General features: G+C 60.2%; 1 protein-coding gene across 1 annotated transcript in view; it reads right to left on the bottom strand.

Moving 5' to 3' along the window:
- The window catches only part of TNS1 (tensin 1), a 240,959-nt gene that overhangs the window by 103,102 nt on the left and 122,988 nt on the right, over positions 1-14,869 (bottom strand). Inside the window, exons 6-10 of the mRNA XM_026647377.1 lie at positions 8,262-8,311; positions 6,463-6,634; positions 3,955-4,005; positions 1,974-2,096; positions 150-214 (exon numbers count right to left, since the gene is read on the bottom strand). Coding sequence (XP_026503162.1) covers positions 150-214; positions 1,974-2,096; positions 3,955-4,005; positions 6,463-6,634; positions 8,262-8,311 — 461 coding nt within the window. The remainder of the gene's footprint in view (positions 1-149; positions 215-1,973; positions 2,097-3,954; positions 4,006-6,462; positions 6,635-8,261; positions 8,312-14,869) is intronic.

Here is a 14,869-nt window from a genome sequence, read left to right as displayed (position 1 = left end):
CGGCGTCCTCCTGAACTGGGCTCCGAAAGGCGGGTCCCCGGGCTGGTTATCTCCACGGGGGCACTAAGGCTTTGGGGAGAGGGTCCATAGGGGACACCTGGGATGCTGCTCCAGGTGCCCCACCCCCCCGCATGCCAGGCTCCTCTCACCTGGCTGAAATGTTGCTGTAGTGCATGTAGGCGGCCACCACGACTCCCATCCGGCCTCGGTTTCCCTGCGAGAGACCAGAACAAAGAGGGCATTGGGCATCCCGGGTGGCATCCAGAGACATCCCAGAGTCCACCAGCCAGCGGCAGGGTCCTTCGCGCAGGGCCTGATTCAACGCTCACTGAATGCAAAGACTCCCCTTGATTTCAACAGGCTTTAGAGCGGGCCCAGTGTGCTGGTAACGAGCCGCCACGATCCACCCCAGAGGTGGCTGCATTTCAGCAGCCAGCAAAACGGTCACCATATTTCCAGCCTGAAGTGCCCAGAGCGACGCGCTAGGGAAGGGAGGTGCTAGAGGAATCCGTGCTGGGATCTCGGGTGATGAATAACACCCCGCAGAAGCTTTTGACAGGGGTGGGGTTGTCGTGCCTGGATTTGGAAGCTATTGTGTTCCTAATTCTGTATCACGCACACGGAGCGTGTTGTCATGCCTGACTGCCGGCGTGTTCCCCCACTCCCCTATCTACTAGACCAGAGGTGACGAGTGGGGGGCCGGGCATGCAGGGTCGCATGGCCCCGCCCCCGATTGCTCGGTCACATGGTGTGGCTGGGCCCCCTCCCTGCGGGGCAGCTGAGCTGACAAGCTGCGCCAGAGGCTGGAGGAACAGCTGGGCGGGGTGGCTGCTTTCCGGGAGGCGGGCGCTGCCGGACGGGGAGGCGTGACTCGAGCTGCTCCGGGGTTGTGCCGCCCCTCCCCCACTATCAGCAGGCACGGGTTGTCTCTGGGACCCACGAACATGCGTGTGGTCAGACGCCGGTGACCATGTCGCCCTCCAGAGGCTGCAGCCTGTGGTGCACGTTTGCTCTTAGAGGGGAGGTGCTCGGGCGTCCTCTCCAGCATGAGTCGCTTATGTTCTGCCTGTGACTGTGGTGGCTTTATCTAGGCCCCCAGCCGTCCCGGACAAGTGGGACTGCAGGGTCAGACCCATTGGATCGGGCCTTGGGCACTAGGGGAGATGCTGTTCCCGCCGGCCAAGCCGATGCTTCGGGGTCGCTACATCTGTCCTGGCTGCAAGGCAGGTCAGAGCGAGGGTCTTTGCCGGGGGGGGGGGAGGGGGTCTGGACACAAGGAAAAATGTAACCCTTTGGAGGCTCCAGAGATGGAGAGCAAAGATCCTGGGCTAGAAGGGGCTGGTTTGGGTGGCTGGAATGTGAAACGAACCCACATCTGTGCGTTTATATCGCCCGCTAGGGATGGATTCTCCTTTGGCTGGTGGCAAAAGGGCCTATTTGTCCTCCTGATTTGAGGGACCTGTGAAATCTGCTCCAGGACCTGTGAAAAGCCAGGCCCGCACATGATCCTTCTTCACTTGTTGGGCCTATCCACTGTCCCTGGGTGCTGTTAAACAGCTGCCACGTCCCACCCCAGAGGTGGCTGCATTTCAGCGGAGGGTGAAAAGTGGTGGGTTAAATTTCTCTTTCTGTAGCATCTCGTCTGTACCTCTTTCCTCCCAAAGCTGAAGGCCGGGGGGGGGGGGGCTTCCCAGGGGGGCCCAGGGCTGGCCATGAAGCTCTTTCCTTTGAGTCTGTGATGTTAACGGGCCACGGACCTGCCCCTGCGCCCCATCTCTCCCCTTGTCCCTCGTTCAGCCCCTCCGGGAAGTGTTCCAGGCGCTCCCCGTCTCCCCCAGGCCCTGCTCCCCCTCCCAGTTGCTCTCCCATGTTTTCCCTGTGCCCTGCCCCCCGAGACAGCATCCCCCTGCTTTTCTCTCCCCGCCAGGCCATTGGCGAACAGGCCCTGCCCCCCGGGGGGCGCTCTCGCTCACCTTGTTGTGGAGCACAACCACGTTGTGGGGCTCGGCGCTCAGCCACGTGTCCATGGCCTTGCAGATGCTGCAGATCTTCTCCAGGGCAGGCGTGTGCAGGTCGGGCCACCCGAAATCCAGCACCTGGGATGGGCAGAGACAGGGGGGAGGAGGAGGAGGCTGGAGGAGATGAAGGCTCCCCCTCTGCGGCTTTTGGTTACCGGTTGCCGTAGACGCCCAGGGCTCCTCATGCCAGCCTGGCCTCACGGGCGCTGCTGCCCACCGGGTAACCTGCCCGGGCGGGACCCAGAGTGTGCGGACCCACTCAGGTGGCCCCTGGTTGGGAGATGCAGGAGACCCTTCTAGGGGCAGAACAGGTCTTTGCCTTTAGGTATCTCCACAAGGGGGCCTTGCCCACACCTGGTACCCAGCAGGAACGGGAGGGCACCATGCCAGCTGCCCAGGGCCCTGGGCTAAACTGTGGGGCCAAAGCAGCTCTGGTGTGGTGCCATCAAGCCCCATGGCAAAGCCCCACCCAGGCTGCACTGGCTGGCTTTACCTGCCCACCAGCCTGAGGGGAAGGGCACACGTGGGACAGCGACGGAGGGAGGGCATGAAGCCAGCAATGGGAAGTGCTGAACCAGGACCTGGGCGGGGGGGTGGGCTGTGTGGTGCCTGGGTGGGAAGGGGTTAATTGTGCCCAGTGCCAGCCTGGCCTGCATCCCTGCTTTGCATTAGTGCTCCGGAGGTCCCCTCCTCCTTGGTGCTACCCAGCTGCGGAGACCCAGGCGACTCCTGGCCTGGGCCGGTTTCTCTGCTCCCCGGAGACAACCCCCAGGCCCATCCGTTCCCGCTGCCCCGGCGCTATCAACCTGCGACTGCTCCCGCCAGCGCCTGTCACACCGCCGGGGCTTGCCGCATGCTAGCTGTCTCTCCGGGAATGGCGCTGGGGGGCAGGCTGGGAGATTCCGGCGTGTGCCTGGCTCCCAGTCCTTGCCCAGCCCGTGCGGCTGCCAGAGACAGCGGGAGCAGGATGGGATTCGCGGACAAAGAAAACACATCCACGGGGCTAAGGAACACGCAGCCAGTGGGGGATCCACAGGGCTGGCAGCCCCGTCCCGACCTGGATGCTCTCACGGGACTCCCCTTTCCCCACTAGCAGCCCCCGACGCACCCTGAGGCTCTGGAGTCCAGGCCCCATTCTGATCCCAGCCAGCTTCCAAAGACTAGCTGGGATCAGGGCCGGGCCCATCGCAGCTGGCAGCCCCCGGGCTCGGCTGGGGAGTCGCACGATAGCTCTGAGGCCGGCCCCCAGAGCCAAGACACCACGGAGAATGGCACCCGCGACGCCGCAGGCTGAGAGGAGCCCGGCTCGCACGGGCTCGGCTGGGCTGCCAGGAGAGGCCGTTCCTTGTCAGCGGGTCTGACCGGCGTCGGGATTCCCTGGCACTTCCGTAGCCCCAGTCACACCCACGGGGGCACCAGGGACCTGGGATTCGTCACTGCAGAGATTTTCATTTAGCCAGGCGCCCCCTTCGGTTCTGGGGCTGGGGGAGGCGGAAGAGAGCTCTCTGGGCACCAAAGAGGGGCAGGCCTCACCTCCCCACCGCCCCAGGGCCTCCCCAGCCCTGGGGGACCCCCTGTGGGGCTCAGAGGGGTGCTCCATGTCCATGACCCTTGGCCTCTCCTCCGGGGCTGTCCGGGACGGGGCTCTGGTGACGTCGGCCATTGGGTGCTGGGCAGGGACCTGCCAAACTCAGTGCTTATGGGTGGGAACACTCCTGCCTCGTGACCTGTGCCCCCGGGGGCAAAACAACGTGCCAGGGGGCACACTCAACCCCGCTGGGCTCTGTGCACCACTGGAGGTGAGAGCGAAACACCCAGGATCCTTCCCGCCCCCCCGGCCCCCGCCGCCAGACTCCAGCTCCTCCTGGGGCAGAGACCGCCCCTCCCCCAGCCCTCAATGGCGCCCAGAGCACCCCCCATGGCCGGCCGCGCTTACCTTGGAGTGCAGCTTGCTGATGTCGTGTCTGCGCTCGGACAGATTGAAAAGCTTGGGAGAGAAGGAGAGAAGAGAGTCAGGAGAAGGGCAACGGTGGAGCAAGGTCAGACCCAGCCCCAGCGACAGCGACAGCGCCCCCCGGCCACCCCACACAGCCCCGGCCCCAGCCCCAGCGACAGCGCCCCCCGGCCACCCCACACAGACCCGGCCCCAGCCCCAGCGACAGCGCCCCCCGGCCACCCCACACAGCCCCGGCCCCAGTGACAGCGCCCCCCGGCCACCCCACACAGACCCAGACCCAGCGACAGCGCCCCCCGGCCACCCCACACAGACCCGGCCCCAGCCCCAGCGACAGCGCCCCCCGGCCACACCGCACAGACCCAGACCCAGCTTCAGCCCAGCACGGTACCTCCCCCAGGTGTCCGCACTCATATCACTGCAACCTCACGGACACAACTCTCCCCTCCAGCCTGCAGGGCAGATACAGCCCCCTCGTTCTGCCTGGGCGCCAGATGGGGACCCTGGGGCTGGGCCTGACCCGCAGCAGGGAGCAGCGCCTGCATACCGCAGAGCCATTGCTGCGGGAAGTCTCTGCTAGGCCGTTAGCCACCGGCCCAGCAAAGCGGCCGCAAGCCTTATGGCTGCCTGGCCCGGGGCATCACGCAGCCGGTGATGTGACCCAGGCCGAAGCAGGGCCAGGTGCACGGAGCTACAGGGGAATCTCTGCTCCTGCGTCAGAGAGGAGGTGGGGACCGGTGCCCAGCTCCAGGGTCTCTCTGTTGGGCAGGCAGAGGTGGACAGGGCTGTCGCAGTCAATATATTGTTGCTGCCTAAATGCACGACCCTGAGTGACTGCCGCAAGAATGACCGAGCAGCTGGATGGCTGGGTGCATGCCACAGCCGGCGTGACCCAGGAGATCGGATTAGATCTGGGGTGTCAACCAGAGCTCAGACTAGAGCCTGGGGTCAGAGTCCCAGAGTGGGCTCACAGACAGGTGATGTGACAACCCCACCCTGGCGAAATGGGAGGCATGTCCCAGCAGGCCGGGAGCAGGATCCCCCTAGGAGAGAAGGCAGAGACCCCCTGGACTGGATGATCAGAACGCTCCGTTTTCACAATGGAAAGAGGCGAACAGCGGGGTCCCCCGAGGATCTGTACTGGGACCTGTGCTGCTCCACATACTCATAAATGATCTGGGAAAGGGGGCCAAGACTGAGGTGGCAAAGTTGGCAGATGATACAAAATTACTCAAGAGAGTTAAGTCCAAAGCAGATTGTGAAGAGTTACAAATGGATCTCACGAAACTAGGTGACCGGGCAAGAAAATGGCAGATGAAATTCAGCGTTGATAAATGCAAAGTAATGCATGTTGGAAAACATAATCCCAACTGTACATACAAAATGATGGGATCTAAATTAGCTGTTACCACTCAAGAAAGAGATCTGGGAGTCAGTGTGGATAGTTCTCTGAAAATATCCATTCTATGTGCAGTGGCCGTCAAAAAAGCGAAGAGAATGTTGGGAATCATTAAGAAAGGGATAGATAAGAAGACAGAAAATATCAGAATGCCGCTATGTAAATCCATGGTACGCCCACACCTTGAATGCTGCATGCAGTTCTGGTTGCCCCATTCAAATTGGAAAAGGTAGGATTTGGAAGGGCAACAAAAATGATTGGGGGGATGGAACAGCTTCCATCTGAGGAGAGATTAAAAAGACTAGGACTGTCCATCTTAGAAAAGAGACAACTAAGGGGGGAGATGATAGAGGTCTATAAAATCATGACGGGTGTGGAGAAAGTGACTAGGGAAGTGTTATTTACCCCTTCACATCACACAAGAACCAGGGGTCACCTGAGGAAATTAACAGGTTTAAAACAAACAAGAGGAAACATTTCTTCACACAATGCACAGACAACCTGTGGAACTTGTTGCCAGGGGATGTTGTGAAGGCCAAAAACATAACTGGGTTCAAAAAAGAATGAGGGAAGTTCATGGAGGACAGGTCCATCAATGGCTATTAGGCAAGATGGTCAGGGACACAACCCCATGCTCTGGGTGTCCCTAAGCCTCTGACTGTCAGACACTGGGACTGGAGGACAGGGGATGGGTCACTTGCTAATTGCCCTGTTTGGTTCACTCCCTCTGAAGCACCTGGCACTGGCTACTGTCAAAGACAGGATCCTGGCTAGATGGACCATTGGTCTGATGCAGAATGGCCATTCTTATATTCTTAATGGACCCTCGTGACCATGAATGTATCGATCTCGGAATCTGGGCATCCATTTCACACCCTCCTGAGATTCCCGAGTCCCCGTCTGACCCTGGAACATGGTGCCAGGACCGTCCCCACGCTGCGGGGAGGTGGATGGCTTGGCAACCCCAGGAATTCAGGATCCCAGCCCCTACAGCTTCCTCTCCCACAGTCAGTTCCACACCCTTCCCGACACTCCTCCCCAGGCCCTCCAGTCGGCCACCTGCCAATGGGGAGCGGGGCGATGTCTCTTACCAGGTAGTTATCTCCATGCTTGGACTTGAGCATCTGGGCCACTTCCTTGAGGTTGCTGCGGAAGTTCTGCTCCTCGGCCGAGCTGGGGTACGAGACGGCGATGATCCGCTCGGTGATGTACACCAGGTCCAGCTCGCAGCTGTCCTCCATGGTCTGGGCCACGCTCACGCTCCTGGGCCAACAAGAAGCAGCCAGCTCAGGGCCCAGCAGGGCGCTACGGGCCTGCGGGGCGAAGGTCTAGAGATCTGAAACCCGAACAAGGTGGCGTTCCCGCAGCACCCTCCTTGGCCCGACGACTGCAAAGGGCGTTGTAAGCGGTAGGTCATTAAGACCCGTGCGCTAATGATCATCATCCCTGATCCACAGATGGGCTGGGCAAGGTACGGACACGGGAAGGTCGAGTGGCTGGAGCGAGGACACGTCGGGACTCCCATGGCAGGTCTAGCCATGGAGTTTAGGTGTGGGAGCTACCCACCCCCTACTCTGTACACCAGCTACATTGGTGCAGAGACGGGGCCAATTGCCGTGCCAGCCTCTGCACCCAGCCGCATGCTCTCAGTGCAGCTGGTGGCTCTGGGTCCAAATGGCCATTGACCATAGCAGAAAGTGGCAGAGCTCCTGGAAACCGCGTCCAGAGCTAACCCTCCCAACCACCCAGCCCGACACTGGTGGGTAGTTTGTGGTGAGCAGCCTACAAGGCCCCACAGGTGAAGAGATCCTTCCTGTGCTGACCCAGGCCCCACCTTGTCCAGCCCATCCCCATCTCCAAGCGCCATTCGTTACATTCTCCCTTTGTTGCCTCTTGGCAACCAGATCCGTATCTCCGGGAGCTTATCTCGGTTACACAAAATAATCAATGAAGTCCAAGTGAAGCCTGGCTGGAACGCACTCAACGGGCCTCTCTCTCTCCTGGCATCCGGCCACGGACCAAGCAAACAGGCTGTGGGGTCCTGAGGGAGACAGCTGCCAAGGCAGCCTGCACCCGCCTGGGGGAGTGATGCTCTGCCCTGCAAGGATGCAGAGGTCGCCCCCCCCGGCCCAAGGGTGCACAGCGTTTCTAAGCAGGGGTTGAGGGTTGGAGACCACAGGCGTCCCATGGAGATAGAGGAGATGAAGAAAGGGGCACCTGAGGTATGGGTGAGCTCACAAGGACCCCAGAAACGGGCCCCACCCTGCCAGGCATTCAGCATCCCTCCTTCCCACTGCCTTCACTGGAAGCTGAAGGAGCTCCGCGCACTACAGGACAGGGGCTGAAGTACACAGCGGAGAGACGCCGAGATGATGATCGGCCTGGGCTGGTCTTAGTCTTGCTGGGGAAAGGGGGAAATTCTGGTCCCCCTCCTGCAGCTCAGTCCCACGGGAATCATTCAGAGGGGAGAGCGCCCCCTACTGGGATATCCCCCCAGGCAGCACAGCGCCCCCTAGCACCATGTGAGAGCTCTGGTCAATTGGAGGAGCAATCCGCGAATGAACCACCAGCACAAGGGGAAGAAATTCTTCACTTGTTTAAACAGCGGTACCCTAGGCTGGCACCTGGTTATAACCTCAGACTTCGGGCTTCCATACTGCCACGGTCACCAACCACGGCACCAGCCATCGGCAGGAGGCCCCAAGAGGAGGCCGAGTTCCAGATTCTGTTTTTAAACACAAGATTGAGTTGATCGAACAGTAACAAGCCCTGTCTACACTGATCTCACGCTGCTGGGGAGGGAATGAGGCCAGGCCCGGGCGGCTCTCCTCGCCGGGGGAGAAGTCTCTGCCCATGGCCTGGTGCTGGGGGGCAATCACAGGGGTTGTACCTGGAAGGTCTGCGTCGGGGCTGGGCACTTTTGGAGGATTTTGTGGATTCCTAAAGAAAAGAGAGAAAAGCAAAGTTACCATCGTGGGAGTTCATCGGGGAACGGTGTCTCCGACCACAGAGATCTCAGAGCTAACACCTGCTCCCCCCCCCCCCCCCCGTAGCAAATCACTAGCAGGCAGCCTAGTCGCATCTTGAAAATTTCAGAGGTTTTGCCTTTTTGGCCAGTTTAGGGTGGGAAACCATTTCAAAGTCTCCAAAATTTACCCAGGTCGGGAAAACCTGTCCTCTGTCAGCCCTTCCCTGTACTCTGTACACTTCACCCCTGCTCCTCCACATACCCTCCCATCCTATAACATACCCCACCCCTCCCCAAACTCCTGAGCCCTCTCCTACCCCTCCTCAGCTGTGCTGCAACCCCCTCCCACCCTCTATCCACACAGCACCCACAGCCAGCCTGGGAGTGCATCCCTTGCTCCTGCTGCAAATCACAGAATCATAGACCATTAGGGCTGGCAGAGATCTCAGGAGGTATCTAGTCCAACCCCCTGCTCAAAGCAGAACCAACCCCAACTAAATCATCCCAGCCAGGGCTTCGTCAAGCCAGGCCTTAAAAACCTCTATGGATGGAGATTCCACCACCTCCCTAGGTAACCCATTCCAGTGCTTCACCACCCTCCTAGTGAAATAGTTTTTCCTAATATCCAACCTAGACCTCCCCCACTGCAACTTGAGACCATTGCTCCTTGTTCTGTCATCTGCCACCACTGAGAACAGTCTAGATCCATCCTCTTTGGACCCCCCTTCAGGTAGGTGAAGGCTGCTATCAAATCCCCCCTCATTCTTCTCTTCTGCAGACTAAATAACCCCAGTTCCCTCAGCCTCTCCTCATAAGTCATGTGCCCCAGCCCCCTAATCATTTTCGTTGCCCTCCGCTGGGCTCTCTCCAATTTTTTCCACATCCTTTCTGTAGTGGGGGGCCCAAAACTAGACGCAGTACTCCAGATGTGGCCTCACCAGTGCCGAAGAGAGGGGAATAATCACTTCCCTCGATCTGCTGGCAATGCTCCTACTAATACAGCCCAATATGCCGTCAGCCTTCTTGGCAACAAATCTGCTCCAGCCAAGCTGCGTCCTGTCTTCTGGTCAGCGCTGAGGTGGGCCACGTAGGGAGCAGAGATCGCTGAGCCTTTCCAGCCATGGCACCTTGCTCTAGCACATCCTTTCCCCAGGTCATCGCTATGGGAAACCTACCCACGCTAGCGCCTCCTGCAGGCCAACAACCCGCCCCCGCAGCCATTAGCAGGTGCCTTGTATCTAAGATCCAGCCGGCTTCCAAAGGGTTAGGTCCATCTCTCAGTGTCCTATAGTTATTGTGTATAGGCCAGATGAGAGGAAGGGGCGTTGAAAACCTCCCCTCTTTTTTTCCTGATATATTTCCAAGTGAAACTCACATGGATGTCCCGAGTTTCTCTGGTCTCAGCCACGCCAGTTGCACAGAACTGTGTGTGCCTGTGCTCCAGGCCCCTGTGCTGGCACACTGCAGTCCAGCCCAGCACCTCTGTACTGGACGGGGGGCTAGTCTCCCCCGAGCAGAGGCCAGGGCTGTACCACCAGCAGGACACATTTGCTACCTAACAAGCAAGGCTGCGTGAGCAGCCAGCGTTTGCCTTGGCTCGGCTCGGCAGAGGAAATGTTTGAGTTCTCAAGGCAGGAAGCGTCTATTTACACACGATCCCCAGCCTCAAGAATCCCATCCGCCGCCTGTTTGTTGGGTGACTTCATGACCTCAGCTGAAAAACAGAGTGGGGTTTCCAAAAACCCCTCCGCGCATTCACACCTCATTTGTTTTAGGATCTCCAGCCATCAGCGACGAGTCGTTTAAATGCTCATCTTACTCGAGTAGTCAAATCTGACCTCACGGAGGGCCCCACACCGCTGCGCAAACCACAGACCAGTTCCTTGGCTGGATCCTTCTCGGAGCGATGCCGGGGGACACCAGCTGAGGCTCTGGCCCTAGAGAGCCAAGAGTCGCTACACCCCCTGCGGAAATGCAGCTGCGGCTGGGGTGGAGCGTGGCAGCGGTTTAAAAAAATGCCCAGCACACAACGGCTTAGGACATTAAATGACGAAGGATCCTGTACCAGGGTGAAACTGCAGGAGGAGTTTGGGCTCCTGCCGCCACATTAGTTCAGTACTGACTCCGAGAGAAGAGCGCCACCTACTGGGAGTCCCCAAGAGGACACGCAGTGGGAAGCCCTCGTTGGGTCTGGTCAAGGAGACATCCTTATACCGCACACTGGACAGGCCTGGCTTTAGGATCTACCTAGGACAATTTTTAGGGTGGGGGTTCCTGCTTGGCTGCACACACGCGCGCCCCGCTGGGACATTTTCAGGAGGCTCTGCCCCTTTAAAGGCACCCCTTAGTCATCCCACATCCCCAGGGCCACCGCAGTGGAAAATATCATCCCGAACGGGAGCAAAGGAGACCCAGCATGCTCGCTGCAAATCACCTTTGCAATGGGTTGATCAGCTGTCACTGAGGGAGGGCTCATTCCCCCGCAGGGGCTGTACGCGGAGGGGGGTGTGGGGGAGTTTCCAGAGGACAGTGTTTGGCCGAAGACGTCAAGGGCAGTTTTACCATGGGCGTCAGGGGCAGCAGATAGGGCAAGCTGAACATCACGGCCACGCTCTCCTTCCTCGGCCCCCGTCGGCGGGAAAGTTACCTTTCAAGGTGAGCCGGATCGGCCAAGCCAGCGCGTCTCCACGCAGCAGAAAGCCCTCGGTGTTCTCCCTGCTCCCAATCCTTCTGCCCAAGCACCCCCCGCGAGTGACAGCCGAGAGCGCCACCTTTCTCCGCGAGAAATGCCTTTTTCACGCCGAGCGACAGCCGTGTCCTCGCTCGCTAGTCCTGAGCCCGCAGCCCCACGCCCCCAAGGAGTTTGCGTCCATTCTCATTAATAGCCTGTGGCTCCCGACATCTCAGCCTCTGGGAGCTCGCTGCGGCGAAAAAGCCACTCGCCGGGCTTCCTCCCAGGCCAAACTCACTCCCTTCGGCTGTGTCTACACTGCAGCTGGCTGCGAGCCGCCCAGGCGGGGCAGACCACTCCTGCTAGCAGGGCTGGAGCCGGCTTTGCGGCTTGGGCTGGAGCTCAGGCCCACCCGACTCCCTGCGTCCGGGCTCGGGTGGCTAGACCGAGGCTCCGCCAGAGGCGCTACCTGCACACCGCTAGCTCACATCCCGCTAGCACGGGTCGGCCGGCTGCTGGCTGCAATGCGGACGGGATCCAACCAGCACATGGCCGTCAGGCGGACATGGCTGGAAGGACTCTGGGGTTCTACCAGGTGACGGCTACCTGAATCCTGCAGTGAATCCAGAAGGGGGCTGGGCACGGACCTGGATTTCGGCACGACCTCCTGCAGAGCACGAGGGGGCTGGGCAGCCGCCGGGCTGTCCTACTGCCCAAACACCCGGCTCGCTCCCCCTCGCGGACCTCCACCCGGCAAAGCAAAACCTGCGGCACCGAGCCTCCGGTTCCGTCAGCATCGCGGCTTTGTCTACGCAGTGTGGGCATCCACTTTGAAATACAATTATTCTATTTAACTGCCAGGGGGCAAATTTGTCTACGACACCTTCGAGGCTTCAGACGGCGACACACCCCCCCCCCCCCCCCCCCCCCGGGTCCAGCCCAAAGACAGACAGACAGCGAGAGCAACAACACGCTTCCAGAAGCAGAGAGCCACTGGACTGCAGGGTGCCTGGAGCCGCGACTGGCCTTTGCCCTCCTGCCCCAGGGTGTCCTCGGGGCAGCAGGGGTCAGTTTATCGGGCGCGCATCATGCCCCCTGCACCGGGGAATCGCACTCACGCCGGGATCCTCACCTACGCCGCCCAGCAGCCTCCAGCACGGGGCGCGCACCATGCCAGTGCCCCTCCAGCGTGTGCACTTCGCTCGCCTGGCCCATCTCCGCCCCCGCTGCTCCCAGCTGGCAGGAGGGCATCCTAGGAGCCCGAGCAGGAATCAGCAAGGGGCACAAATAGACCCAGGAGCTGGGAGCGCCAGTCCGCTGTGCTAACCGCCGGACAACAGCGCCCGCCGGGGTTAGGACCGACGTGCCCTCTGAGCTCGGGCCAGGCTGGGCGCGTTCGGAGGGAGGAATCACAGGGCCTCGAAGCAGGTCAGCGGCAGGCTTTCACTGCTGCCCACTCTGTACCCTTCCATGAAGGAAATGAGACCAGACAGCCCCCGGGAAATCTCTTGTGCTGGCCCCCGCCAGGGCCTGTCAGAGTGTCTCCTGCTCCATCGCCCTCCTACTCCGTCTTTCCCCACTGGGGAGGCGACAAGCCCACCCTGGGGTGCGTAAACCCCAGGGCAAAGCCAAGCAGCGCAGACCCGCGGCGCCTCGCTGCCCTCCCACCTCCGCCTTGGCGCCTTCACCCCTCGGCCCATGGATTTACCTTGGACCAGGTGAAGCTCCTGCTAATCCACCTCCAAGGCATGGCCGCTCCTCTCCCCCGAGACCTTCGCAAGCAACCCGCCCCCCGGGGCAGTTACTCCGAGCTGCAGCCCAGGGCAGAGCTGGGTCACGGCGTGCGGGTTACTGAACGGGCACGAGGCTGGCACAGGCTCCGCGCTTAGTTCTTCTGCCTTTAGATCTGGGCTCTGAGCTCCACCGTCCTTTCCCCTCTGCAGCGCGGCAGGCTCACCACAAGCGCGCACCAGGTCCGGGAGCAGCCTCCGCCCCACTCCTCCGGCCCCCTCCCGCCCGGAGGAAGAATCAGGCCGCTATCAGCTGATAGCAATAAGAACAGGCCAGGCTAATGTTATTAAGGGCTTCTGATGCGCAGCAGCCAGGATCCGAGCTGTGGGGAGGGAGAAGCCACAAAAGATCCTTTCACATGCGACAGGCTGGGGCGATCCCTGCCTCGTGGGGCTGGCTCCACATCAGTTAGACCGGACCCCACCCACTGCCCATTCACCTAGCGCAGCGCTGAGCAAACAGCACAGGCAGGGCCAAACCCCCGGCTCCATCTAGCTCAGGATCCCGTCTCTGACCGGAGCAGCCCCGGGGGAAGGAGAACACGGCAGTAGAAGGCAGGGCAGGATCTGTCCCACAGTAGGTCCTGGTTTGCACCCTGTAGCATGAGGTTTAATAGCCTTTCCCCATCTGATAGCCAGTGAAACGTCCAGGCCTCGTGTGTTACACAGAACTCCCAGCTGGGCCTCTCTATTTTCCAGACACTTTCTCCTCCAGCACCTTCCTGAGGGTGTAGATAACCAGATCCTGGTCCCGGGTCCAACTCGTAACGATCGGCAGTACTCCCAGCAACCGAACGGTGTCCAGGCTCCTGCAGGTTTCCTGGCAGAAGAGAGTTTTCAGGGGGCCGGGGGAAATCTGGGGTTGCAATTGTCTTCGTGCTGGTGTAACAAACCAGCCTCTGGCCCAAAGCTACTGCTCTGGTCTCCCATCATGCCTTGCCCCTGGGCGTCGCTTTGTGCCGACAGACAGAACTCCTCAGCGTGCCAGGCGCTGCCAGGTGACCAGCCTCGCCAGCGCCTGGCTCTCCATGAAGACCGCGAAATGCCAGCTCCTCCTCCGGAGGCTGCCGCAGATGCACTGGGTGGGGACCCCAGGGGGAAGAGGAGTCACACCTGTTTCACTTCACTTCTAAGTGAAGAGGAGGCAAGTGAAGCTGCAAATGAGCCGCCAAAGCAGGGGCGGAGCTTTTGGGGGGCTGCAGTCAACGGCCACCCGTCTGACATCAATCTGCAGAATAGACTCTTCGTGTAAATTGCAACGAACACCGGGGCTCCGGCAGACCTCTGGCCAAGTCACACTCCAGAGATGGGGCCTGGCTGGATTGCCCTGCAGAGGGGCTCTGCCTAGCTGCAGGGCCGGAAGGGGAGGCATTAAGGTGCATCGACAGTGCGGGGCAGGGGAAGCCTGCACTGAACCTGCCTGCTAAAGTCAGGGGGAAATGATGTCACGACAGCCCCTAGCTCTAACACCGTGCTTTTCAACAGTCGCTCTCAACACACCTTTGCAAAGGAGGGCTCATCATCCCCATCTGACACAGAGGGAAACTGAGGCACAGAGCGGGGAAGCGACTTGCCCAAGGTCACGCAGCAGGCCAATGGCAGAGCGAGGTCTCATGAGTCCCAGTGCAGTGTTCTAGCCACTCGGCCAAACTGCCTCCCTAAGGTAATGAACCTGAGACCACAAGCCGGCAGCTGGGATCAAACCTGGGACCTTCAGCACCAAAACCACAAGCCCCTACTGCCTGAGCTAAAGGAAAGCTCTCCTAGCCGTAAGCAGCCAGCTCTTGTAGTGCGGGAGCCAGCCACCCGGGGGCGACACAGACACACATGCTGACTGCATTGAAATGACCTTTTCTTGTATTGATGAACTGAGAAATGATCCGGCTGGCCACGATTCATGGGATTAAACGTTGCCGCCAGCTGCGATTCACAGACGGCTCCCCCTGCTCCCCTTCCGCAGACGGGATCGCAAGTGACCCCTGAAGGGAGAGGGGAGCCAGGTCTGGCAATTAACGAAACCCCAGGCTGTTTGCATTACGCTAGCCACGCCCCAGAGCATTTACCCTAGC

Source organism: Terrapene carolina, unplaced genomic scaffold, assembly GCF_002925995.2.
Source record: "Terrapene carolina triunguis isolate 2854851 unplaced genomic scaffold, T_m_triunguis-2.0 Scaffold62, whole genome shotgun sequence".
Classification (NCBI taxonomy): domain Eukaryota; kingdom Metazoa; phylum Chordata; order Testudines; family Emydidae; genus Terrapene; species Terrapene triunguis.
Note: the sequence above shows the minus strand (reverse complement) of the source record. Positions and strands in the feature narration are given on the sequence as shown.